Below are 26,594 nucleotides of genomic sequence, written 5' to 3'. Positions count from 1 at the left end.
TCGCCACACTCAGCCCAGAACAATTAAGATTTGTTAATTTAGTTGAAAACCTTGGAGCAATTACAGTCGGATGTGATGGGAGTTTAAAATTGCTACCAATTAATTATGATAAAGAGCAAAGACTCAGTGTATGGACAGTGTATGCACAGCAAAGATGCTCCTATCCTGCACTGCCAGGGATGTACTGTGGGCAGAAAATAGGCAAATGCCTGTGACTTATTCATGGAAGTATTTGGAGCATATATATGTTGGTCAATTTTCTCATCTAAAATCAACAGACGGCTCATTATGCAAGAAAATATGGTTTAACAACAAGCAATTATGCATTTATGCTAGCACTGCAAGTGAGGTTGCAACACCTGCAGAGACCCTTAAAGCTAATTTGTGAGAAATCCTTTGAGTGAGACATTAACTCAGCACAAATGATATGGAAAACCCAATTAACATTTAACCAAGTGATGAAATACAACAATACAAACAAGTGTGCCTCTGGGCACAGTGAAAATAAGCCCTCATTAGCCAGATGGAAGTTATTAAAGCAGGATAAAATGAGGCCCACCCCCCAGTGTATGAGGCGGAAAAGTTAAAATTGTTGCCTTTACTTTCAAATAATGAATATTAACAAAGAAGTTTAACAAGGATGAAAATGCAGTTTATCTCATTAGTAGATGCTGAACAGTAGCAGCCAACTACAGTATCTTTTTCACTGCCTGGATTCATTTGAGACGTGATGAAACCATCTCATGTGTTCAAGCCTGCTTTATTACTTCTGTAATAGGTATTTTCATCATGTTTGCAGCAGGTCTCCCTCCTGTCCTCTTCGTCATGTAAGAGTGGAGTTGTTTAAGCGTGTGCACGTTACTGGAAAAGGCCTTTTTGCATCACAAGTGTTTGGAGATTAGTGAGATTTGGATTGCTGCCTTTGGAATGATGTAAGGAATTCCTTGATAATGGAGGCTGCATGGTAGAGAGGTGCAGCGAGGAAGAAAGACTGAAGCAGGTTTTATTTCCATTTGAAAGTTGTTCCACTCCGTTTAGTCTTGATTCAAATTCGAGCTCGGTCCATTTTACAGTTGGAGACACACGATAGATTAGATTTTACATTATTTTAAATCAGCCCATAAATGACACATCCGCCCCTCTGCTTGTGTTTTTGCCCCGGCTGCTGTTTGGCTGTATACATGAGGGATTTAGCAGGGCAAAACCTCTTGGTCATAGGTCACCTTAGTTGACTAGTTCACCCACTTATTAATTTTTCCTTTTAAATGCTAATTTGGTTTGTTGTTCCCGTCAGTCTAAGCATGAGATTTGTGCATTTGAGTAAACAATGATCACATTAAATCAGTCACTGGGCCACGGCAGTGGATAAAAACATTGATTTCTGTGGTCCTGGTCTCTGGCCAATCGCAACGCTTCCCTGCGTCATAGTGGGCTTAAAACATTGCAAATATTAGGCCAAGGATGCAGAGGATGCTGACCTTCCCCGACCTCCTCCATCGTCATGTCTCCACAGTTCATGTGCGGTATATCGCATATTTGGATTTGGGAATCTTCCTTCTGTTCACTCCCTCTTCCATCCCTGAATATTTACAGTACCTGACAATCTGCTGATGTATGACCACACTGAGGTTTATGGTTTAATTCCAACTCTTTTTTAAATATACAATAGTAAAGAAAACAATAAACCTGCCTGCATATTCTCACTGCATAAAGCAAATAATTTACTGACTTCAGCCCCTATCTATCTATCTATCTATCTATCTATCTATCTATCTATCTATCTATCTATCTATCTATCTATCTATCTATCTATCTATCTATCTATCTATCTATCTATCTATCTATCTATCTATCTATCTATCTATCTATCTATCTATCTATCTATCTATCTACCTACACACTTGCTGCTTTATTAATAAAGGATCAACTTTATGAATGTTCAGTTGTGAAATTGATGGCATAACTGAATAATTGAGTCTCTCACCAACCAGGTCACACTATAGCCCATAATTCAGTGTCATTCTTGTGTAATATGTTCTCATTGGAGTCTGCATATAGGCCAACACTGCTCAGTATTCCATCAACATTATCTTCTTAATGTATGAACCTCCGCTTTTTGTTGCCAGAGGGAGAGGACTTGCACCAGACCACCAGAGAGAGAATAGAAAATTAATATTTCAAAGGGCTTCACCGGCCGTCAGGCAAATTTATGTGGACATGCCGTCAATAAATGCTTGAAAGATTGATGGAATATGATGTCCCTGGGTGGAGCACAAAGCAGCTGGTTGGAATGTTGAAACAAATGCTATTTTGGGAAGATCCCCAGATCATTTCCTTTAATCTAGCGGGACAGCCAACTGATGCATTGTTGCACGCATTAAGGGGATCCAAGAGCTGGAATGTCTTTGTTACTGTAGCTATGGAAAACTCTCTGTCTCAGCAGGACAGATGAGCTGGATCAGTCAGTTCCAACTGGACTGCAGGTATAATTTCCTGAATAAGATTGTATTACATTTTGTAACATTTGAATGTTCAATGAAATCCTGTGTTTGGCAGAGTCATGCAGCAGAAATTACAGCACATTTTTGTACCTTGGCCCAAAAAATAACATTGTCATTAATACTTTTCTGTTCTAATGCAACAAATCCATGAACAAGAGAACAAAAATATGATCAAAACGTCAGTCATAAAATAATTAGATTGATCAAAACAATGATATGTTTATTTTATATTATGTTACATTATATTATCCACATTTGTGGATAAAAAATGGCCACACAAACATGTCCAATTATATTCAATAATGCCTACAGTCAGAATGTGGAGGTTAAAATATGATTAAATAAGGAAACCAAAATGCAGTTTCATACCAAGAGCGTTACGGTTGGACTATACTCTACATTTATTACTTTTATTAGAATGATGATTTTAATGCTAATGTCAGAGTCTGTTCTAGGGGCAGCTCACTGATTTACAATAGCTAATCACCTCAAAGTCTCTTAAGGGTTAAAAAAAACTGAATATGAATCATCAACTTAAGTGACACTATTGTAAGTAGAGTGTGACTTGAATGACTGATTACATTAGAGCAGATTGTGCTTTGACATTTGCTTTCATTCTCCACTCTTCATACTTGTGTCGTGTTTTCCTGCTGTGTGGGCAGCTCTCTGACGTCATACCTGAATTGGCTGAATGTCAAGGCAAATGCTTAGCGAAGATATGAAGAAACCCACAAGCCAAGGAGAAACAGACTGCACAATATTAGTTGTGACAATGACAAATCCAAACCTCTTGAAGAACCTTCAATGGATTTGACATGGCCCCATCTTGCCAGACCTGTCAGACTCTTCTGGAACTTTATAATTTGGTGGTACGGAACACAGGACAGCCTGGAGCAGATCCTGCATGGGTCTGAACTAATGTGCTTTACCCTGACAGTGAAGATAAAGGGTCCAGGCTGGGGGTGAGGGGAAAAAAACAACAGCTCCGAGGTCTGAAGAGAGCTTGCTGTGAATCTGAAGGTTAGCTCTGGAGATTTATGCCAATATAAACCCACATTTGGTTCCAGGAGCATTAAGCTACGAGCAGCCGTTAATTTACACTGAAAGACTTTGACCTTCTTGCACTTGTCATAAACAGCAGGCCGGCCGCTCCATGAAACGACAAGGCTAAATGCAATTTTATTTCATTTGCATCATTGACTGCTCCGTGGTAATTTAAGCCCAAGCTTAGGCTATTTTAACAACCGCTTAACTGCGCCAGCCATGCGTGGTTTATACGAGATCCAAATTTTTTATGTGCTGGAACCAGCGAGCACACAAGAATGAAGACAGCAGTACGTATAATATTCCAGCGTCTGGAACACCATTTGATTAGAGAAAAATTCCCTTTAGCAGCAGCTGTATGTGCAACCTAAAGAGAGGAATTTGCCTATAAAAGCCATTCATACCACTGTTTTGTTGACTTCCAGTGTGGTGCCACTGAATGCAGAGTTCATTGATGGCAGAAAGACTGCCAGCAAGCTCCCAATTACAAATGAGAGAGAGACATCTAATCTGGGTTTTTTTTCTGCATTTAAAGTAAATATTTGCATCATAAGGAGTTGGCGCCGCTTCCTCTGATCAGCTTATTACCATAGTGATGAGCATCTTCAAAGGGAAAACTTTCATCTTCTAGGGCTGAGCTCACAGTTATAGGTTATGCACTGTAAAACTGACGGTCCCTGAGGGCGTGGAGAGCTCAGCAGCAGGAATTTGGGACACGCTATTGTTGATTATGAAGTGGTAAAAAGGACTGCGTTGGAGAAAGCAGTCTGTATTTGGAAGAGCTCATTATTGAAGATGTTCGAGGTCTTTAAAAGCTGCACCAGCAGCACAGGACTGGAGCATCAGTGATGAATGAGCTGTAGAGGCTGGAGATTCAGATGTGATGACTTTCACTTTAGGGACCCATTTCTTAATTATTCCTTTGGAGACGTAATTCCAAGTTAAATTCCCTGGCTATAAAACACCATCCCATATGGCACCTTTGGCAAAGAGCGCCCTTCTGCTCCTCAGCAAGCAGCAGCAGCAGTCGTCAACCTGGCCGTCTGCAACATGCTGACACATCTCCTTTTGGAACAATTATAGGTAATGGAGGATGTGGCTTGAGGGAATACTAAATGCAACAGAAATGTCCCTGATTCTTGGTTATTGCAACAGATGCTCTGAAATTATACTCTGTAATTTAATATTAGTGACTAAAGAGAGGTGATGGAAAACAAAAAGGGGTTGGGGCTGCTTTGCCGCAGTGCATTCTGTGGTGTGGAGCTGATTCTAGGCTGAGACTGCTACTTTGCAGTGCACAATGTGTGTGTGTGTGTGTGTGTGTGTGTGTGTGTGTGTGTGTGTGTGTGTGTGTGTGTGTGTGTGAAAATATAAAGAAACAGTCAAAGCACGTTAGGACAGCAGCATCATGTAGTGCCCATATTGAGATAACAAGCCTGGTTCTGCATGCAAGTGAAGTCACAGAAAACCAAAGTGATCTGGATGGAAGGCTCATTTTTTGGGGGGGTGATGGTGTTGAGATGATGTGGCATGCTTCCAGTGATGAGCTTTCTTCCGTGTGAGTGTGTAAGAGTCACTTTTATCAGCTCTGAGGACAGAAACCCTCGCTGATGATGTGTGTGTCTGTGTGTGTGTGTGTGTGCGCGCGCGTGTGTGTACAATATTAAAACTATGAAGACTGATTGGAACTGATTATTTAGCAGAAGGAAAACAGTTTAGGTCCTTATCTCACATCTTCCTTTAATTAATGCAAATACAAGCAATTCCAAGGCACACGATGCCATTTTGGAATGAACACCCAAATGATTAGATGATTAAGGAATCCAATCAGCAGGCTAATTTAAAGGCCAGCCCATATAATCACTGGCAATGGGGGCACACTCCTGAAACTATGCAAAAGCAGGTGACAACACTGTCACAGAGCAGCTTTCTACTGAAGCAGGGCATGATGGGAAATAAGTCAAATCAAATCAAATCAATCTTTATTTATATAGCGTCTTATACAATCAAAATTGTTTCAAGGCGCTTTCCAGAATCCCAGGGCCTGACCCTAGACAAGCAACAGTGGCAAGGAAAAACTCCCTTTAACAGGAAGAAACCTTGAGCAGGACCAGGCTCATATAGGGGGACCCTCCTGCTGATTGGAGGAGAGGAGAGGAGAGGAGGGAGAGAGAGGAGGGGAGGAGAGGAGGGAGAGGAGAGGAGGAGGAGGAGAGGAGAGGAGAGGAGAGGAGAGGAGAAGGAGAAGGAGAAGGGGGAGAGAAGAGGAGAGAGAAAGAGGAGAGGAGAGGGAGGAGGGGGAGAAGGAGAGGGAGGGAGAGGAGAGGAGAGGGAGAAGGAGAGAGGAGAGGGAGAAGGAGAAGGAGAGGAGAGGAGAGGAGAGGAGAGGAGAGGAGAGGAGAGGAGAGGAGAGGAGAAGGAGAAGGAGAAGGAGAAGGAGAAGGAGAAGGAGAGGAGAGGAGAGGAGAGAAGAGGGAGAGAAGAGGGAGAAGGAGAGGGAGGGGAGAAGGAGAAGGAGAAGGAGAGGAGAGGAGAGGAGAGGGGAGGGAGAAGGAGAGGAGAGGGAGAGGAGAGAGGAGGGAGGGGGAGAAGGAGAAGAGAGGAGGGGGAGAAGGAGAAGGAGAAGGAGAAGGAGAGGAGAGGAGAGGAGGGAGAAGGAGAGGAGAGGAGAGGATAGGAGAGGAGAGGGGAGGGGAGGAGAGGAGAGGGGAGGGGAGGGGAGAGGAGAGGGAGGGGAGAGGAGAGGGAGGGGGAGAAGGAGAAGGAGAAGAGAGGAGGGGGAGAAGGAGAAGGAGAGGGAGAGGAGAGGAGGAGAGGAGGAGGAGAAGGAGAGGAGAGGAGAGGAGAGGGAGAAGGAGAGGGAGGGGGAGAAGGAGAAGGAAAAGGAGAGGAGGAAGGAGAGGAGAGGAGAGGAGAGGAGAGGAGAGGAGAGGAGAGGAGAGGAGAGGAGAGGAAGAAGGAGAGGGGAGGGAGAGGAGAGGGAGGGGGAGAGGGAGAAGGAGAAGAGAGGAGGGGGGGAGAAGGAGAAGGAGAGGGAGAGGAGAGGAGAGGAGAGGGAGAAGGAGAGGAGAGGGGAGGAGAGGAGAGGAGAGGAGAGGGGATGTTGCAGGATGGATGGATGGATGGATGGATGGATGTTCAAGTTATCTCAGGAACTTCTTTGGACAGGTTGCTCTTGTCATGTAAAATGATTTTAAAGAATGGTCAAAAATTGCAAGTGTGTTACAAAATAATTCATAAAATGAGGGATTGAACAGACATAAGGCAGCTAGTAATGACATCATAATGCATACTGAGCAGGGCCTTAGCCTACGTGAGACATGGCACATCACTATTTGGAGAGACACATATGTAGGGTGACACACTCAACAACCTAAAAGTGAGTCTACAGTCTGAAGTCTTCAATAATAAATAAGAGCTCCCTCAAAAGTGCTTCTCCTGCTCTGCTGAATTAAGTATTAAGTATGATTGATTTGAATTGTGCCAGTAGATCCACAGAAACCACTCAAACACAACCTAATTTAATTGACTCCATCAAATCATGGCGCACGTGCGTGAGCATGCGTGCTTGCACATGCACGTATAAGAGTGTTTCATGATGCTACCTGGGCAGGGAGTCTTACCTATAAAGGTGCAGGTCATTAGGCCGTTCACTTAATTGGGCCTGAGGGAGACTGCTCTGTGACATCATACTGACCAAAGGAGCAAAGGCCTAATTAGACATTTATCTGACAAATATTCATGTGCTTTTTAACGATCCTGCATTGCTTGATTCCACACGAACTATGAATATTGATGAATGGGGGGGTGGGGGGAGGGGGTGGAACGTAACTAAGTACATTGCATCACCTGAACAATGGAGGTGATGGTGGAGGACGTGTGTGTGTGTGTGTGGCTGAGCGTAGAAAGAAAAGTACTTCCATACTACAACAATTCTTCCGGCGAAACAAATCCTTCAGAATGTCTTTTTTATTGTTGAGGGAAACCTGAACATATGCCTAACGGAAGGATAAGGCAATCAAATCCTATTTAAGACTCGCAGTTCAGCATTTGCCGTTTCCACTGAGCCCAGCAGCTGGCTGACACCTCCACGGACAGGAAGCGAAGGCCTCCCGCTTTCCCGCGTCAGCAGCAGTGGATCGCTGCTGCCCTCTGCTGTTGCAACTCAGAGCCATCATGATGGCTGCAGGATCAGGAGTGGACCGAATGGCTGAATGAATTCACTGTCACATTAAAAATATATACAGCTGTTTTTCTAACATTTGCAATGAACACGTATCAAAAGAATATTATTGATTTCAATGATAAACATCACATTGTCATTTCGTGGAAATTTCAGGATAGACAAGCATAAACAAATGTGTAAATTATTGTGACCACTGATGGTGAGGGCAGTAACACTTATTATCACTTCATGGTACCTGGGATATATCTGGCAACACATTTTGTCCTCAGATTCGATGAGATAGAAGAGGAGGGAACGGACAAGTGTCAAGGTTTGAGTGAGACGGACGAGCCAGGCAGGGATGCTTGATGACTGGGTCAGAGCAGCTCCAGAGCAGCAGCCTCTGCAGGGTGCTCCTGGTCTGTAGTGCTCTCCACAAGGGGCTCCAAGGAAAATAGCTCAAATTAAGGCTGGTTGGGACCCTGCTGACCTCTACCAAAGCATCAACAATGGGACATAAGCATAGAACGGGACCACAGACAAATAGGAGAATGTGGGTTTTTAACCATGAGCAAGGCCACATGTGTGCATCATCTACAGGGGCACCAGGTGGCACCAAGATGCATTGTGGGAAGATCCTTTAAATTCCATCTGAATCAAGGCCACACCCCATGTTACAGATCTGCTGCTCACATTGTGGTATCACAACACACCTTTAGTGTTCTGGTGTAGTCCAATCCTCAGCATTGTGAAAAGTGACCAAGACAATAGTAATGAGGTGGTCCTTCATCAGTACATATGTGGCTGTCGGAGTCAGATTTTGATAACGGTACAGTTTTTCAAGCAAAATTGAAAATTGAAAGAGAACCTCCCCAAAAAGATAGTTCCTGTCTGTGTAATTTAGTATAAATGTAATATTAGCAGAGAATATAAATACTCAGTCCCAAATATCTGCAGAATTGCTTACTCAAGTGTTTGGGTACATTCAGTCCTGGCTATATAGAGGGGTTCCTTTATGAGCCTCAGATTCTTTATCCTGCAGTTTCTTCAAGCTCTCCTGATTATTGCCTATGATTTTAAAAGGGTAAAAGATTTTTTTAAAGCATCAGGGTGATATGTGGCTAATGCAATAATCCAAAACAGATTCTTGCACTTTAATCCTCAAAATGTTCCCGCACAGTTGTGTATTCATGGCTCAGCTTCTCTTCTTTTCCTGCAACTTTGCTCCATTTTAAATCATAAGTAATGTAGGAGCCAACCAATACATTAAAATATGTCAACTGTAAACATGCACGACAGCAAAGTGAGGAATGATAAATAACCCAGATCAGGAATGGAAGTGATGGAAACACTAGCTTGTGTGGAACACACCCATCAAACATATGATCTTTAAAAGGTTTCCTCCCCAAAATAAAAAGGAAGATAAATCAAAAGTTGTGAGATTTGATTTAATATGATTGAAAAGCAGAAGGGTGCTTCAAATTGCTGCAGTAGTTTATCCCATTTCTGCATTTTCCCAGGCATGAAGGAGAAAATCATTATAATTTAAACAGATCTAATGAATATGGAGGACAGACACCAGGCCTGGCTGATTAGAGTGGAGCTCAAAGCTCTCATGCTGCTTTCAACGTTCAATGATGCTGCTCACCACCACTAGGAAAACACTTGGTTTCAAACACGAGTCACTGATCAAAAGAGTGTGAGAGAGTTATAAATGTGTTATAGGTTAGTCTATATGTGACAAAGGGTATTAAAACAACATAGAGCGGTGGCCTCTCTCCTGCTGGGATAGACTCTAGCACCCTTCCGTTAAATGTATTATATATCAAACTAATTCCTGGAACTTTCTTAGGTTACACAAGTACTGTCTCTTTCTAAACATGTAACATTTACTCATATGAAGTAATCAATAATATCATCAGTAATAGCAACACTAAACCTCTACTTAATAAAAGAGTTGCAGGTGTGATGTCATAAAGTGCTTAACAGATTGAAAACAGTTTTATGTCCCTATGAAATTGGTCGATGTGGGAGAAAAACATCCATTGTTCAGAACCTTGAAATATAATCTGTATCTGGTAAAGATTGTTGTCCAGAACACCACTGTGGAGCAGCTGGTAGTGAGCACAAACGTGCTGGGCCTTATAGGCCTTTCTGTGTGCTCCTAGCATCCAAGATGTGCACATTCCCCAACAGCAGGTGAAATTCTGAATAAAAGGAAAAATTACACAATGCGAAGCTCTGGTTTTGATGGATGTTTGCCCTGTTTTGATTGTTTCTAAAAACAGAAACATTTTACCCCAAAAATGGGACAAATTCTGAGTGTTTATTTTTATTTTACTGAGACTAATGGAAAAAGAGAATAATTCTGGGAGAAAACAGGACAGATGGATTCACTAGAGCGCAACTCCTGCATGTGGAAATCTGGTATTCAAATGAATACATTATGTTATTTCCTTAAAAGTGAATAATTTTAAATTACTCTGAAAATTTCTGTTGAAACAGAATTGCTAAATGCTTAGAGCTTCAGTTTTAATTGAATGTAGGACTCCTTTAAAACATTCATTCCTGCGTGATCTAGCTCTGTGGAGCATCGGTGACCTGTCTTCAAAGAAAAGGTCTGAATTTTTATTCAAACTCTTTTCATTGTCTCATCTCACCGCCACTTACACTAGTGTCGTAAAAAGGCTGCTACTCACGACGGAAGCGACAGTAATACGGCATTTAAAGGAGGGATTATTGTGACGCGCTCCCACTTCCGGTTTAATTTTTCAGGTCGCATTTTGTTACACTTATTTACACTCAGTTTAGAAAACAATATGGGGATAGAGGAGGAAACGGACCGAACACTTTTCATAAGAAATTTAGATCCAAGGGTGACGGAGGAGCTGCTATTTGAACTGTTTTTGCAGGTCTGTTTTTCCTAATGTTAACTAAAGCTAACGTGATATATGTTTGAATAGCATAATGCTAACGACACGATCATTTCTGAGAATAATCACCACAGAGTGCAAAATAGTCGCTTTCGGCGTAGCGTACGTTTTTTGCAAGTTTATCTAATACTGTGGCAAGAATAGATTGTGAGACCATTTAAATTTGCAGATTATTAGTAACATTCATTGCCTAGCGAGGATTAGCCCCAGCTCGCTATTAAATCACATAAATAACTACTTACTTTTGCAGGCGGGACCTCTTGTCAGAACTAGAATCCCTAAAGATTCTGATGGGAAGCAGAAATCCTTTGGTTTCGCCGTCTACAAACATGAGGTGTCGGTTCCGTACGCTATGCAACTGCTGGACGGGATCCCGCTGTACAGGAGAAACCTCCACGTCCAGTTCAGATCAGGTGTGTCCGCATCTTTTAACATTATTGACCACTTTTAGCATTATTGACCACAGGTTTTCTCTAGCATATTTATCTTTTTTATTTATTTACATATCAAGTGTGACTTCAGTATTGAATCTTTTTAAACATCAAATGTAAGATTTAAGCAGAATAAATTATTTCTGTCGAAATTAAGAAAACGATTCAAAATAACGTGGAGAAAACCAACTCAATACAATAATATAAATAAATATCAGGCATTTTTAATAAACAGGAGAGGGCAGCAAAATGTCACTTTAGTCTCCAGCCTGCAGTGGCAAAACTTCCAGCCACGTTTTTAGTGTTTGTAGGCTTTTAAAAATGAATTTCTTTTCTTCCTATATTTGCTCTAATTTGTTTTTATCTTGTCATGTAAAACAGCTCTGTAAAGTTTTCACACATGAAGGCTTGTTCTCTCTTATCTTGAGTAAATGTGCAAAACTGGAAGCAATTTAAATTCATTATGTTATTGTTTGGTACTAACAGTTTTACTTACAATTATACAAATAACAGGAAATGATAATGTAAAAGACCTTCCTACTTTTTGCCTACTGTGTTTTTTCTCCTTTGGGTAATTTATCTTTTGCCACTTAGAAAGATCATATAAAGCTGTCAGGACAGCCAGGCATAGACATACGATGTTCATACGTGCCTGCTGTCAGGTATTTATCCTGTATATACCATAATCGACTGTTGACTGAGAGGAACTTCATGAATGTGATGTTGTGTAGAGGACGCATAACAAAGGAGAGAGAGAAATTGAGATCGTCGTTGGTGTTAACAGGCAGTGAATGAACTGCCGTAACACTCACACGCACACACACACACACAGTTTAACATGCTCCTTCTCGTGAGCACTAACGTCTGGTTTGTTTGTTTTCTATGTTTTGAGGTACTGGGATAAGGGTCCAATTATCTGTCCAGACTCTTGACTTTCTTATTTCAACTTTAACCATTTATGCATATCTGTAGAGTTACTAGTTGCTAATACTGAACTAGTTACTAATAATGAACATCATCACAACAAGCAAAATTTCATAAGACTAAGATGTTGCCACTAAGTTGAATAGAAAGTGAAGTTAAAGAAGCAAATTTTACCATTGTGTTCTGTTCCAATAACATGTATGCTTCTGTTTGCACTCCACAGGGAGTAGCCATGGCAACAATGCTCAGAAAAGTCCAACTGATTCGCTGGATCTTCATGGCCAAAGGTATGAAGGTCTTTAAATAGGCAGTTAAGTCATTTAATACATAAAAATGTTGATTCAGCCACTGTCCAAAATGCTTGCAAACTGCATATTTATAACATAACTTGTTCATCCTGACACCTTTGTTCACTGGCATTCATTTTTATACTTTTATTCCAATTAAAGAAATAAACTGCCAGTTTGTAAGTGTTGACCAAATGGATTTTGCTGGGAACTCTTGCAGGAATCCTGTCCAGTTCACTTCTCCTCCCTACACTCCTCCACCCCTCATTCAGAGGTCCCACTCGTCTCCTGATAACCCGCAGAGGAACGCTGCGGTAAGCTCCACAGTTCTTGCAGAAGGAAGCCAGAACAGGTCCTATTCTGTTTTCTTTCCCTTCATCTCCAGGTGAATATGATGTGGCAGCTCCACACGCAGCAGGTCCAGCAGTTGAACAGCGGCCCCTCTCATCAGCAGAGGCAGCTGGCAGGTGGAAAATCTGTCCGAGCAGGCTCCAGGCAGCACCATAACACCCCTTACCAGCACCCAGCATCCCAGAAGAACAGCACTGGCAGGAACCAGCACCACAATGATGGAGCAGGTTCCAGCCGTCATCAGGAGCAGAGCTGGGCCGGCTATCATCAGCATAAAGACAGGAACACCAATCGCCACCACGACAACAGAGGCGGCAGTAAACATCACGACGACTGGAGCAACAGCCGCAGCTTCCAAGACAATAGGTGGCGACGATACTGAGACACCGCATAGGTTCCAGAAAAGACTGTGCTGGTTTTTCGAACTCTGCTCAGGTTGTTTGTACAGGAACAAACCACTCTGCACGTTGAATAATTTAGGCTTTGGAGCCACTTTTGTTTTTTACAGATGTTTTTAAATTTCTGCCCACGCATCCTTGGGATTTCTTTCAGGTTTTTTTGCAGGAATTTCGAGGGAAAGACTCTTCTTTGCTGTCGCTGAAATTGGGATGGAAACAAAAATGCTTTTGAGAAAAGAAAAAGATATAGAGTATTGGACTGTTTTTATTTGATCTTTAAAAAAAAAAGTCTTTAAATGGTGCTCTCAGAACTTTCCTTCCAGGTCTTTTACAAAGCAAAAAGAAACATTTACTAAAGATTCCAGCAGCAAAACTTTTACAGTAACAGGCTGCAGCCTTTCTTAATGTGTTGATCTTTGTAAAAATGGACTTTTATTTTTTTAACTTGTCTGCCTGTATGACAAACACTTTCAATTTGCTTTGCTATAAAGTTCCACTGATTTGAGGCTGTGTCTCTTTCTTTGGCTCCATGACAGATGTCTGCCGGGTTCTTCACCATGGATGCTATTTCCAGCCTTCTGTGTATGCCACTAAGTGATCTATTGTATGTTGATGCTTCATGCCATTATAGCCGCATACGTGGACTTATCTGCTCCTATAAATGGCCCCCCTGTAACTAATAGGCTTGTGCAGCGGGTTACCAACTAATCTACATGTGGCGTCACTTGCATCTTTTCATTGAATCAATTAACATGTTAAATATAACCGCGCCACACGATCAGCTCCGCATGTGACCTTTCCGTTCAGGAGGATTTCGTGCGCCCACAGCGACCCGACACTGTTCACTTTACAGCGCGCAATTATGTTTCCGGTGGTTTCTCAGTGGGCGAGTGCGCGTTTGGAAGGACGGTCTTTACGCCAATTAAGAAAAGGGGCACGGTTCTTTGGCATCACAGACGTAACAGGAGGCGCCTATTGTTCCAGCCCGGATTTAGCCGGAGCTTGGTCTCAAACGTGTCGCGTTGCGCTCAGCCCGTCGCGATCGAACCGCTGTCTCTCCCTTCCAACAGTGTTGAAGAAATCCCTTAATGTCCGCGCCGAGGTCATAATCTATCCTTCTGAAAGTACGCCCGAGGCAGCAGCGGCCTCCCCTCCCCACACAAATCCATTCAGAGGTGGAGGTGCATTCTCACTAAGCTGTGCGCCCGCCTCGTCTCTGATTTAGCCAAATCGCTCTAATAGAGAGGATCCTGTGCTGGTGTCGGTACTGGGAAGGTCCGGACGCCGCTTCGGTTGCAGCATAGTTGATGTAATGAGTTGATCCTTCTGGCGTCTCCAGCCCTGCAGCGGGCGGATTAGTGCAGGAGGCCGCTCGGTAGCACCGCCGCTGCTGGTGGACTTATATAGAAGCGTGTTTCCAGAAGTCATTTCAAACGCACCGGGACCCCCACCCCCTCCCCCAATCCTGCAACCCCTCAGTGCACGTGTGAAGAGACCTTGGACCGTCCACGGCGGGTTGTTGAGTTCACCCGACATGCAGGTCTATCGGGACCGGCTCGTTGTCTGTCCGCCGGATCAGTTTCGTCCAGAAAAGTGTCTTAACACAAAATCTTATTATTTGACACTATAATATACAGACCAAAAACATCAACCACTGTTTGCAGAGAGCACTTAAAATAGTTTTGTCTTCAGAGGAGAAGTTTTGTAGCTCAGGTCTGTCAGAGAGGGACCTGTCCTGCCTGATCTGGTCCAGTCCAGCAGTCCGGCCATCGGAGACAGAGATGGGCTGTGTTCCTACGGGCTCCGGTTCCTCAGCGGCACCACTGCACGCAACAGCATGTTTAGAAAGGAGAACATTATTCCTTATTCCAGTCTGCTGTTCTGAACCAAATCAACACAAATGCACAAAACAACACTAAAACATTTCCCTAAATCCCCAAAAAATCGACCACTAGTAATAATAATAATAACAACAATAACAATAATAATAATACAATAATAATAAATGATTATAACGTTTGTTTTGTTTTTATTTGTCCTATATTTCTTTAATAAATTAAAACTTAAACAACTATAGATATTTATAATACAATGTATATTCTGCGCATATTTTATTTGCCCAAGTTAACATTAGTTATTATTATTATTATTATTATTATTATTATTATTATTATTGTCTGTTTAAACACAGTACATAAATATTATATAAATCTGACTTAAGTAATTAATTTAACCCAGATAGATAGATAGATAGATAGATAGATAGATAGATAGATAGATAGATAGATAGATAGATAGATAGATAGATAGATTAAATTGTTCTATTAATTTTAGTCTGTCAAACATTTTCCAGACAAATAATAATCAAATCAGGTTCCAAAGAAATTGTAATTAAAGTTTCGAGAGGACGTCTCTGATGGGTAAACACACGCACACACCCACACACGCGCATGCACACATTGGGAGAGAGAGAGAGAGAGAGAGGTAGAGAGAGGGATGAGTGTGTTCAGGGATGGTTTATATAGCTGTGGGTGTGCGCTTTCGCTCTATCAGTACATTAGTAACGCGGCGCGGTGCGCAGCTCCAATTGAAGACCTAACCCGACCTTAATCTGGACCTGCAGACCAAGGTTTGCTGCAGTTTTCTTTTTCAACAGAAAGATCATGTTTTATTTGTGAGCGGAACAGGCGCATCCGAGCTTTCCGTGAGCAGAGACATCATCGCAGACCAAAGTTGAGACGCGGCGCACCGGGACATCATGCACTGTCAGGCCGAACTCAGGCTCTCCTCCCCCGGGCAATTGAAGGCTGCCAGAAGACGCTACAAGACGTTCATGATTGATGAGATCCTCTCTAAAGAGACGTGTGATTATTTCGAGAAACTTTCTCTCTACTCGGTGTGTCCTTCGCTCATCGTCCGACCCAAACCGCTCCACTCCTGCTCCGGTAAGACCGCCTCCTGTTTTTACTTCACCTTTGACTTTTCTCCCCGACTAATTAGACCAAAGTAGATGATCCAGAAAAATGTCACATTTTATTATTCCCCACTTGTACGAAAATAAAAGAGTTATATGTGATTTAAATATATTAAATAATCTCGCACTTCACCTACGATTCCAGAAAGAAATTTCCTCTTTTTTCTCATCCCTTATCTAATTATATTTTTTATCACAATTAGATACAATCTATATATTTCATGTAAAAATCACAAGAGATTATTTCATATATATTAATGGGGAAATCAACTATTTCCGTGCATCTATAAAGTTTAACGACTTACCGGATATTTGTTTTTACAATTATTTTTGTTGTGCGTCTCCTGGTGGGCTGAATTGAGAAAATAATTGTAATAAAGAGCTGAAAATAATAAAAGCGTGAGTGAGCTCGATGCTTGGGGGATTGCGTAGGACGCAGCGTGGTTACACCTGATTGTCAGAGGGACATCATCTGCAGCCCAGTTTCAGAAACTCAAGTGTTGCAAAGCTTTTTCGTTGAAATTACTGTGGAAGAGTTTTTCTTATCCAGTGTACAGCTGTTCGGAATAAAAGGCCTCGTTTAAGAAAAACATAATCAAACAGCTAAACATCAATAAAAGAAAATAATTACAAAATGAGCTTTTCAACAGTCATTTCCGATGAGTTCAAACAGCTTCGAGGACTGTTGCACCGCAGTAACCATTAGGATAATTGCCCTGAAGTCTGAAATAATAACCTCCGAAATTTGATGATGACAGTTTTGGCTGGATAAAAATAAGGAGGAGCGATTCTCTCATCCGTCTGATATGGACGTGCTGGGGGCACTCTGAATGGCACCCCTCTGTTCGGAAGGATAAAGTAATTTTATCTGGGCCCACTACTTATTTGTAGCAGCGGAGGTGTGAGACACAGTATATTCCCCAACATCAATGGCTTTAGGTGCTTGATATAGAAGCTGTCAGACTGCTGCTGCTGCTCCAAACGGACTTCAGCGACTCCTGCAGGAGAATACGCGGTTACCTCCTACAGCCAGTGGAGGCCGCTGAAAGACAAATGTACCCACAGAGTGGTCTGAAAAGGTTGATCCAATTGATCCCGCTCTTTGCTCTGACACTGAAATATCACAAGTCAGACAGGACACTTTATTTTAAACTGTAAGTGGACACTGAACCAGATAATGTCAGGCTGGAGGCCTGTCTCTCAGCAGGAACCAGGGCAGGGCTTTTAGCAGTGTTCTCTCCAAGAGGTGAGAAAGATTAAGATCAACTGTTGTGAAATCTCACTTGACAGCATGATGAAAAATTAACAAAAAAGAAAGACGCGCACGCACGTGCATGCGTGCTGCCGGAGGGCTGCTGCGTAATCACTTTGGTACCGGTTGGGGCATATAAGTGAAATCCAGGTGAGCGAAGGATTGTATGCGGTTTTAAAAAAAACAAAACCTAATCTACTGAAGACAACGTGGTCCCCCATTAAGCACTAAGCCGGATTAAGAAGCTTGATTACACCCACGTCAACACGCTGAGGTAAAGAATGCATGCATGCTTGTACACAGTTGGAGGAAAAAAGGCTGCACGCCTTCCACGATTGTGAACCCTCAATTATTTTCTCGTCCTATTACATTTATCTCAACAGCTGCCGATCACTTATCAGGAAAACAATCTTTTCAACCACAGACTGATTCTACTTATGTTGATCAAATGCCAGCTGAAACCTTCATGGGACACATTTTGTCAGTGGGTCTACGGTGATCAACCACAATTAATTTGCTCTAACTTGTTATGTGGTTCAAAGGGAAAAGTCTTTCATTTTGGCAGCTGAAGACCCCCCCCCCCCCCCACCACCACCACCACCTCTCTATCCTGTCCAATTCTGCTCAAAGGGCAAGTAAAACATATATTTTAAAAAAAAAAAAATCCTATCACCTTATCACCAGACTCTCCACAGCAGAACAGCCTCAAACATCTGTGTAAAAGTGCACGCACGCTTGTCATAGTGAAGCATTGACTCACGCATGACAGCACCACAGTGACAGTGTGTTATGATAAGGAGCAGCTCAATGTGGGTAACATGTCATGAAGCTGGAAATTTAGAATTTTGCATTTAATAGATGTGTTTATTCTGTATTTGAAACATCGCTTCATTATACATTGTAAACACAAGATCAGTGGAGCAACCAGTCACTGCTAAAGTCTGCGTGCAGCCTTCTTCTCAGCTGCTGTGTCTCCTGCATGCGTCCAGCTAAGACGCACTTTTGCAGCGGTTTATTTGTCGACTATTGACAGCATGCTGGCACTTGTCAGCAGCCTGTCTTAAGGAGATGGCGTCACTGTAAGTGGAAAGTCATCACCAGGCCCGTTTTTGTCTCTTCTCCGGCTCTTTTTGGGACATCTGCAAGCTCTCTGTTGAAAAGGGATTTCCTGAGATGATCAGCTTCCCTCCCCATTCAGTACCAATTATAATTTCCTTAGAGATGATTCATCAGTCAGTCCACTGGTCACACATATCATATCGACGGAGAGAAAAAACAATCGAAATGGAAATGTCTGAAGGAAAAGACAGCCCAGAAAAATGCTTTTCCTGTTCAGACCTGTAGCAACAATAGCAATGTCACACAGGCGGATTAGTTATGACATCAGCACCTATGATGTCATGATTAGCCCATGGCAGTGTCTGGTGTGTGTGTGTGTGTGTGCATACTTGTCTCAAGCCAGTGTTGTGAACAGTTTGCATGACTAAAGTCGGTTAGAGAGATGCACGTGTTGCCATTTGGACAGAAATGTTTCTTCTTTGATGAGAAGAATTTGTATCTACTTGTATGTATCTGTCTGTGTTTGGCTTCTTTCTGCACCTCTGCTACCAGAACCCTCCTCTGAGTACTCCCCGCCCCTCCTATCAGGCCCAGCGTTAAGTTCTGCCCAGTTCTGACTTGTGAAATCAAATTCATGACTTCTTTCATGTTTTTTTTTCTTTTCACATCTGAAGCTGCTGGAATTTTCCTGGCAGGTTTTAGACTCGACCCTCAGCATCCTCTCCTTTGCTCTGACTTTGGCTCCAGACATTTCTTTTATTGATTCTGGCGTCTCGATTCTTCCGTCTGCTGCGAGAGAAGGAGCAAAAAAATCAAAGTGTCCCTCCACGAGCGCACGTGTGAATGCCTCCGTAAAGCCGCAAGGGCGAGAGCCTGGAAAAGTTTAGTGGTTGATTTAGCACTTCCCAGGTTCATTACGGCTCGTTCTACGCGTGCATGTGCGTGGAGGTGCATCACTCTGTCAGCCAGTGGGCAGGAAGTATTTAACAACCTCTGAAAAATAATCAAGTCCGTTGAAGGGGTCAGAGGAGTGGTGTAAAGCACAGTCTGCGTCATTGGGATCACAGCCCTCTACATGGACCAGGTCAAAAGCAAAACACTTTTCAAAGCCTACACAAGGCAATTAAAAAGTGAACCTGTCTGAGCAATTATAGCCGCTCGATACGCACCCAGCGAAACTGAAAGGCTCTTTAGAGCTCGCTTAGGGTCGCACCAGACATAACTGTGTTCTTTGTTGTGCGTCCCTGCAGGCTCTTCAACACTCCGTGCCTACCCCCTTCTGTCAGTCATCACCCGGCAGCCCCCCCACCTTCCTCAGGGCTCCTCTCCTTGCGGCTCTGCCTCCTCACATCTGCCCTTGCTGTCGCCGCAACATCACCGGACCTCAGAGCCGTCACCAAGCCAGACGCCCCTCAGCATCAGCAGCGAGTCGGAGACAGAGAGCAGCACCCCGCGGCTGAAGAAGCCCCGGCGCAGCCGCACCATCTTCACTGAGGTGCAGCTGATGGGCCTGGAGAAAAAGTTCCAGAAGCAGAAGTACCTGTCAACGCCTGACAGGTCAGTGCAGTCTGAATGCTCACCTCTGACTAGCTAGAAAGAAATTTGAACAAACTTGAAACATAACTAACACAACCTGACGCTGAGTAATTATTTTACCATGCAGGAGAAACGCTGTCACACAGCATTTCTCTGGTATTTAACCGGTTGGTAACTGGACTTCAGTCAGTCGTCTCACACTGTACCGACAGGTCTGTTGATGATACCTTGAGGAGAGGTGGACATGATTCTTTTAACGCACAGGGCCAAAAAATGTGCTTAAAAAGAACAGGGTGTGAAACACACTCCATAAATACACTTCTGCTCAAGCAATTTAAGGCGCACACAGCAAAGCCATCGGCAGCTATGGTAAAAGTCGTGAATGCTGAAGTCATCAAGAGTCATACCTGAGTGACAATTTGATAACCTGCGCACCTTCCAGAGTGTGTGTTGGTAGTGCACAGCATGTTTACTCAAAACCACAACGGTAATTGTAAAGAAGTGGTTAACCCAGATCATAATTCATGATTTATTCTTCGGGGAACGCCTCCCGTGATGTGCGTTTGTCTAAGCCAGGGCATTACCTCAGCCTTCCAGTTGAGACAACGCGAAGATATTTAACCCCTTAAGATCCCACTAAAAAACACCGGCATGTTGGCCAAAACAAGCCAAGAGAAATGTCTTTCAGCGGTTAGCTGCCAATCATTTCACACACTTACAGGTGTATTGAAAGTACAGCTATCTACACAAAGACACAAATACTGCCACTCACGTCAGATCTGCTTCTACATTTCTATATATATATATATATATATATATATATTGTGCAACAATTTTAAGAGCACATGAGGTGAAATCACTGCATATTTCCCAGTTTTACTGCATGGCTGTCATGTATATTAGCCTGCAGGCTACCTTTAGTATGGCTGAATAGTATATTAAAAGAATCATAAAACCTTGTGTGTGTGTGTGTGTGTGTGTGTGTGCTTGCCTGGGGGGCTGGAGGGGTGCCATTCCTCAACTTAATATCTTAATATAGCAGGGACCTGGAGGTTCTAGAGCAGGTTCCTTTAGCAGAGTAATATGTCAAAATTCTGACACAGTGTCAGAAAATTAATTAAATATCCAGCTGCTATTGAAAATTCAAATCCAGCCTTTAAGTACCAGATCAAAGATAACGTGAGCACTCCCGCTCTGTGTTGTGTCTCGGAGCGACGATGTGTGGGGGCCCGCCAGAGGAAACCAAACTGAGAATGCACCTGCAGAGAGTTGCCAGAGGACAGTAATGATTTTATCATCACCGTTATTTATGTAATAATCACATTGCCACTGAAAACACCTTCAGCTGCACAAGATCTGGTGAAAATGAAGGCGGTGAATAAAGCCTTGTTGGGAGGGAGGGACTGGTGTTGGAAGCGGGCCCTTCCTCTCTACTCAGAAGCATGACCATGAATCAGTGAGCTGATGTTGATCTTCCACAAAGGAGGTCATGTGTGATAGCAGACTTTAATTGACAGCTGGATTGCCTGCAAGTCTGTTGACATTTGGAGCTCTCAGACACATAAACTCCCCCCACACAGCTCTTCCTGTAAAGTATCGGCCTATGTAGAGAATCCTGGGCGTTTCAGTGGTCTGCGGCTTCTCTGCATTTAACATTCTGCTCACATCCCGTCTCTTTTTCTGCATCCTCTTTTATCATCAAAGGAAAGTCAGCTCCATTAACTGGGGTCCAGTAGGGGTCAGGTTTCCTTCATCTGACTGTTAAAGGGGTTGGGAAGAGCAGCAGGAGAGGAAATCCCATTTAAAGAGTTACTTGGATAAGTAGACGTTTCCCTCACAAACGGATACCTTCTTGGCTTTAATGCTTACTTCCAAATGGATCACCTTACACACCAACCTATTAGTCATGGATCAACACATGTGCTGGAAACATTCGGGAATATCCTGAGCAGCTCCCACTGCTGTCTAGCTGTACGTACAGTCTCAAACTCAAGTTCTGCTTTGTGGCGCTTTCATGAGCGACTTATAATTATGATGTGATTAATGACATCTGGCACTTCACACAGACAGGCTGATTAGAATATTATTGTTATTATTATAATACTTCAATTTTCCACGCCACTGCGACCACGCTGTCACCGCTTCCCATGTGCACATGTGCACATCCCGAACCCACAAATATATAATCTCCATCTAGTCTTTCATCACATTTATATCAGAGCCGTCATGTGTCTGCTTCTCTGTACGTATGTCTGCCTGCTTTTCTCTGTTAAGATGAGTCAGTATAGAAATTTATTGCATATTACAGCCATAAAATTATTAATGTTGTTCAATTATCTCCACTTCTTTTCTTTATATTGGGGGAAAACCAATAAGTTACACCATTGTTTGGTCAAGAAACCTAAAATCCAGACTCATCCAGAAGTAGTCATTGTTCAAGCATGTGGCAAAAATCCAGAATTAGAACACAAATGAAAGTCGTTTATAACATGCAGTTTTACTTGGATGTGATTTCACAGGCTGGACCTGGCCCAGTCTCTTGGACTCACTCAGCTGCAGGTGAAGACATGGTACCAGAACAGACGCATGAAGTGGAAGAAAATGGTGAGTGATAAAAGCCCCGCAGGTCTGGGAAGGAGTGGAAAATGCTTCCAAAGCTTTTAAAATGTAAGCTTTGCTAAGTGCCGGTGTCATGCTGGTTTGCATTATGAGGAGGTTCAGGTAGCGGCATGGCAGGCAGTGGAAGCGAGGGTGTGGTGTGACCTGTGACCCACGATGACGACAGTGTGAGCAAACACTTTTGTAGAAGGGTCAACAAAGTGAGAAGAGAAAAGGCATGAAATCATTAAAGATGAATGAGTGCAGAGAGGAGCTGCAGTAGTAATACATCTTCACTTAATGACTATAATAGCAGGCCAGGCTGTCGACTGTTGCTGCCATTTATTACAACAGCGGTCTACTAATATTGTCTGTGTGTCATTCTAGGTGCTCAAAGGGGGTCACGAGGCCCCGACTAAGCCCAAGGGAAGACCCAAAAAGAACTCCATTCCCACCACGGAGGAAATTGAGGCTGAAGAACGAAGGCTGAAGGCGGAGGAAGAAGAGAGGATGAAGAGGGAGGGCGAGCGAGCGGCAGACCGGGCTTGTGGAGAAAGAATGTCTCCTCTGGAACATCAAGACCTCTCAAGCTCAGAAACTCCCACTGCATCTGCAGCCATGGAGGCGTCAGAGGGAGAGAACCTGCTGAGGATGCAGTCAGAGACTCGCTCAGTCAGTTAGACCAGGACGACAAGCGCAAAGACTGTTGAAACCTGAAACAAGTAGTGCCTCGGGATCACTGTAAAAAGGCCCACGTGGTGTGCAAAGCCTTTCAGAATCTGTCTGGAAACTCGTTGGCACCATTCAAACTGTTACTAATGTAGCCTGTTTTGATTTTTGCATATTGAAAAGAAAGGTGTCATACACGTCCGTGCTGAGCTGCATAGACACAGCGCACAAAGTCCAGTCAAAATCTATATACGGAGTTCTAAAATGTGTAAAGCCTGGTCCTCAAAGGTGCCTCCTGTGATGTGCCAAAGTGTCAACATTTGCCTTACTGTAGTGTCTCCGTGTAGCGTTGTCACTTCACTGCTAAACAAAAGTACCTTTAAATGGCAACAGTGCCTTGTTGGTCTCAGAGGAAAGTGTTTGAAGCTTTGACACAATAAAAGGTATATATTCTACAGTGACATTAATTTAACCTGTCGGAGCAAAGAACAGAGGTTGGACAGATTTTCCAGCCGTGTTCATGTGTTGCTCTGCAGAGCTTGAACTTTTTATTTTTTCGGTTTGAAAACCTTTTCTGCTCAGCCATACACTGTATGATACTGTACAAATGTGTATAAAGTATAAAGTATATGGTCTTTTGCATAGCTCTGGAAAACAGTACTTTTCAATGACTGTTTTTAACTGGATTGAAGGCGGTTGTGACTGTTTTCTTCATTTTTGTTGTGGTTTTGACTGTTTCCCCAAAACCGCGCCGACGTTGACGCCTCCGATTATCATAAAGAGTAAATCACAGACCCGAATGTACATTTAAAGTCGTAAAGACCTTAAATGAGCAGCCTTTACACTGTCTCTGGGGGACTTCCGCTGACTCCTCCAAAGACTTTTCATGGAAAAGTTTTGCCTTTTGGATTCACACAGATTTCTTCTTATTTGTTATCGTTTCATATGAAAAGTGCAGTATTTTTCTGGTGTAAATATGCCTGTTTGATAAGCTTGTTTGCAGTTTTCTTTTTTTTAGCTTTGTGTACGATGATTTTTAATACAGCATATGCTATTTTGTGTTTGTATTTAAAAGCACTTAATAAAATGGCAAAAATGTAAATTCCCAGTGGTTTTAACTTCATTCAGGCAGGAAATTGGTGAGGTTTAATGTGTCAAATCTAACAAATCCAACAAAGCTTTTGGGTGTTGTGTATTCCTTCCAACCAGCTCACAAGTTGACGGTGGGGTCACCTTAAGTGAACATAAATCAATCAGTAAGAGAAGCCCTAACAGGTTGTTCAGGCAGATCCATTATTGAAGAAGCTTTTATTGTGTCTTAGTCATAGTTTGCTGTAAATCTTATTCAAGAGAACAAGGACATTAAGTGTGCTGCACTCTGACATCTGTCATCTGTATCCGAACAGCCTACAACGCGCCCTGTAGTCAACCTGAGGGCTCCTTTGTGACCCCGAACATGTCAGGAATGGCTTTAAGTGTATTTTTAGCGGTTGATACCGGACATGGATGATTTCCAAAGCAAACAACCCTGGTAAGCAGCAGTAATGTGTATTGTGCTTTGACACCTTGTGTAAACACACAAAGTATGTCTAGCATGCACAGCCCTCCACTTCTTACAGGTACGACCCAACATGTTTGGTTTAATGCACTGGCCATGAATGTAGGTGCAAAAAGTTTGGAAATTGCTTTCTCAAACTCTCTACTCAGGTTGTTTGTTTTCCATTTGAATGGCTGTGATGTCATCGCTCCAAACAAGAATGTAATGAACGAGAGATTATACGTTTGCATAAGTGCTTTTTTGCTAACTGGCATATCTAACCCGTCTGCATCGACGCCAGCGCCTTTTGTTCAGGCACATCACACCTTTGGCAGTGTCGGATTTTTAAAGGTGTGATCTTCCAGTTTCAGAACAATAACATCTTGAAGGCATTTATGTTTTCTGTGTTTGCAGCAACCTCTAGTGGCCGTTTATTGTTCCAAATTTGCTCCTGACCTTCAGAGTGGAAGGCCAGAAACCATCAACCCATCAACCTAATTAGGGTCATGGGTGGTGCTGGTGTGTGATCCTACAGCAGGAAACAGGAAGGCAGCATTCTGGGGTGGATACATGGGCTTTGAATTCCCAAAATAACAGAATTACGGAGAATTTTACAGAAAACGAACCTTCACTAATTCTCCTACGTTATTATATCATTTCCAGGCAAAATAAAGGGAAAAAAATGATCCCACTGCTCCCAGAGCTCCCTCTGTAATCTTACTATCATCTTGTATTTGAAATCACTGATTGTGAAACCATCTGTTCTGGAATCTGGGAAATTTTCTTAATGTTGAAAAGTCCCAATAAGTGGAAAGGCCATGCTGACGTGTTGGCAGACATGGGACACGTGCTGCTTTGTTGACATTTGGGTATTCAGTGACTCAACAATGATTATTCAGAATCTGACCTAAACTGAAGCCTTAAAGGAAAAATCACCTCAAGACTCAAAAATTCAATCAAAAAGTGGTGACTGGGAGTCACAAACGGGCCAAAGGACACTGCTGGATGCATTCACTCAATTGTAAGACTAATCAAGACTGCTGTGAAAGTAGCACAGAAGCAGCAAAACCTTCAATCATAGATTAGCTGGATTTCCAGGCTCTAATGCTAAATTACATTGTGGATGTAAATCTTTTAAATTCAGTTTTCAGCTTTTGGGGGCATTTGTTGAAGTTTAAATGGATCCATTATTGTCTGGGCTTGAGTCTGAAATCATTTCATTGTGATGGTTAAAACTGTCTTGATGTCAAATGCATTAACCGCACCCCCCCCTCCAGGAATGAGCGGTGAGTCAAGCTCGCCGTCAGTCACAGATGCCTCTGCAGCAGGGACACTGTATCCATGTTAATTGCAGGTAATCACTGCAAACATTTTTTCTGCTAAACAGTCTTGTGAAAACAGAGTCTCACAGGCAGGCAGGCAGGCAGTGAACTTTCCACTGCATGTCTGCACTGGCTGGAGCTCTTCTCCAGGCTAATTGTTGTGTGGGGAGGTGAAACACTGGCAGCCTAATTGGAGGAGCTGTTATTTTCTCACAGGTCTGAGTTCAACTGCAGGTCATGCAAGAGAAGTGGTGTTGGTTCACCCAAGCCAGTGGCCCACACCCCTCACCCTAAGGCACCCACCCACTGAGACATCCATCGCACACCTTCACCTGTCAACTTATTGTATTCCGTGTGTATGTGTGTTTGTGTATGTTAGGGGAGTGGGTGTAACGCATGGTCTTTCATCCTCATTTGTGTCATGGCAGAGGAAGTTATTCCCGAATGTTAAGTGCAAGTTAACAACAGGGATTAGTCAAGTAAATAAAGGTAGATTCTTTCAAGAGTGAGCTCAATGCTGCCCTTTGTCTTCGTTACCAGTATACGGGATCACCTCCTCTATGAGGGCGCTGCTGACTGGTTCTGTGCATCTGTTGAGCAACATGTCACCATA

The 26,594-nt window shown here is 42.9% G+C and overlaps 2 protein-coding genes across 2 annotated transcripts; both read left to right on the top strand.

The window, feature by feature from the left end:
- Nucleotides 1-10,445: 10,445 nt before the first annotated feature.
- On the top strand, nucleotides 10,446-13,539 carry rbm7 (RNA binding motif protein 7). The gene is made up of 5 exons (XM_003968272.3): nucleotides 10,446-10,622; nucleotides 10,894-11,056; nucleotides 12,222-12,285; nucleotides 12,506-12,599; nucleotides 12,671-13,539. Exons 1-5 carry the CDS (start codon nucleotides 10,530-10,532, stop codon nucleotides 13,016-13,018), a joined length of 762 nt encoding a protein of 253 aa, XP_003968321.1. The 5' UTR covers nucleotides 10,446-10,529; the 3' UTR covers nucleotides 13,019-13,539.
- A 2,034-nt stretch (nucleotides 13,540-15,573) lies between these two features.
- Nucleotides 15,574-24,219, top strand: barx2 (BARX homeobox 2). The gene is made up of 4 exons (XM_003968271.3): nucleotides 15,574-15,979; nucleotides 19,570-19,876; nucleotides 22,375-22,459; nucleotides 22,841-24,219. The coding sequence occupies exons 1-4, from the start codon at nucleotides 15,793-15,795 to the stop codon at nucleotides 23,132-23,134; spliced, it is 873 nt and encodes a 290-aa protein (XP_003968320.2). The 5' UTR covers nucleotides 15,574-15,792; the 3' UTR covers nucleotides 23,135-24,219.
- The last annotated feature ends 2,375 nt before the right edge of the window (nucleotides 24,220-26,594 follow it).

The sequence above is a fragment of the Takifugu rubripes genome, chromosome 11, assembly GCF_901000725.2.
Source record: "Takifugu rubripes chromosome 11, fTakRub1.2, whole genome shotgun sequence".
Taxonomy (NCBI): domain Eukaryota; kingdom Metazoa; phylum Chordata; class Actinopteri; order Tetraodontiformes; family Tetraodontidae; genus Takifugu; species Takifugu rubripes.
The sequence above is the reverse complement of the archived record's forward strand: the minus strand, read 5'-3'. Positions and strand labels throughout refer to the sequence as shown.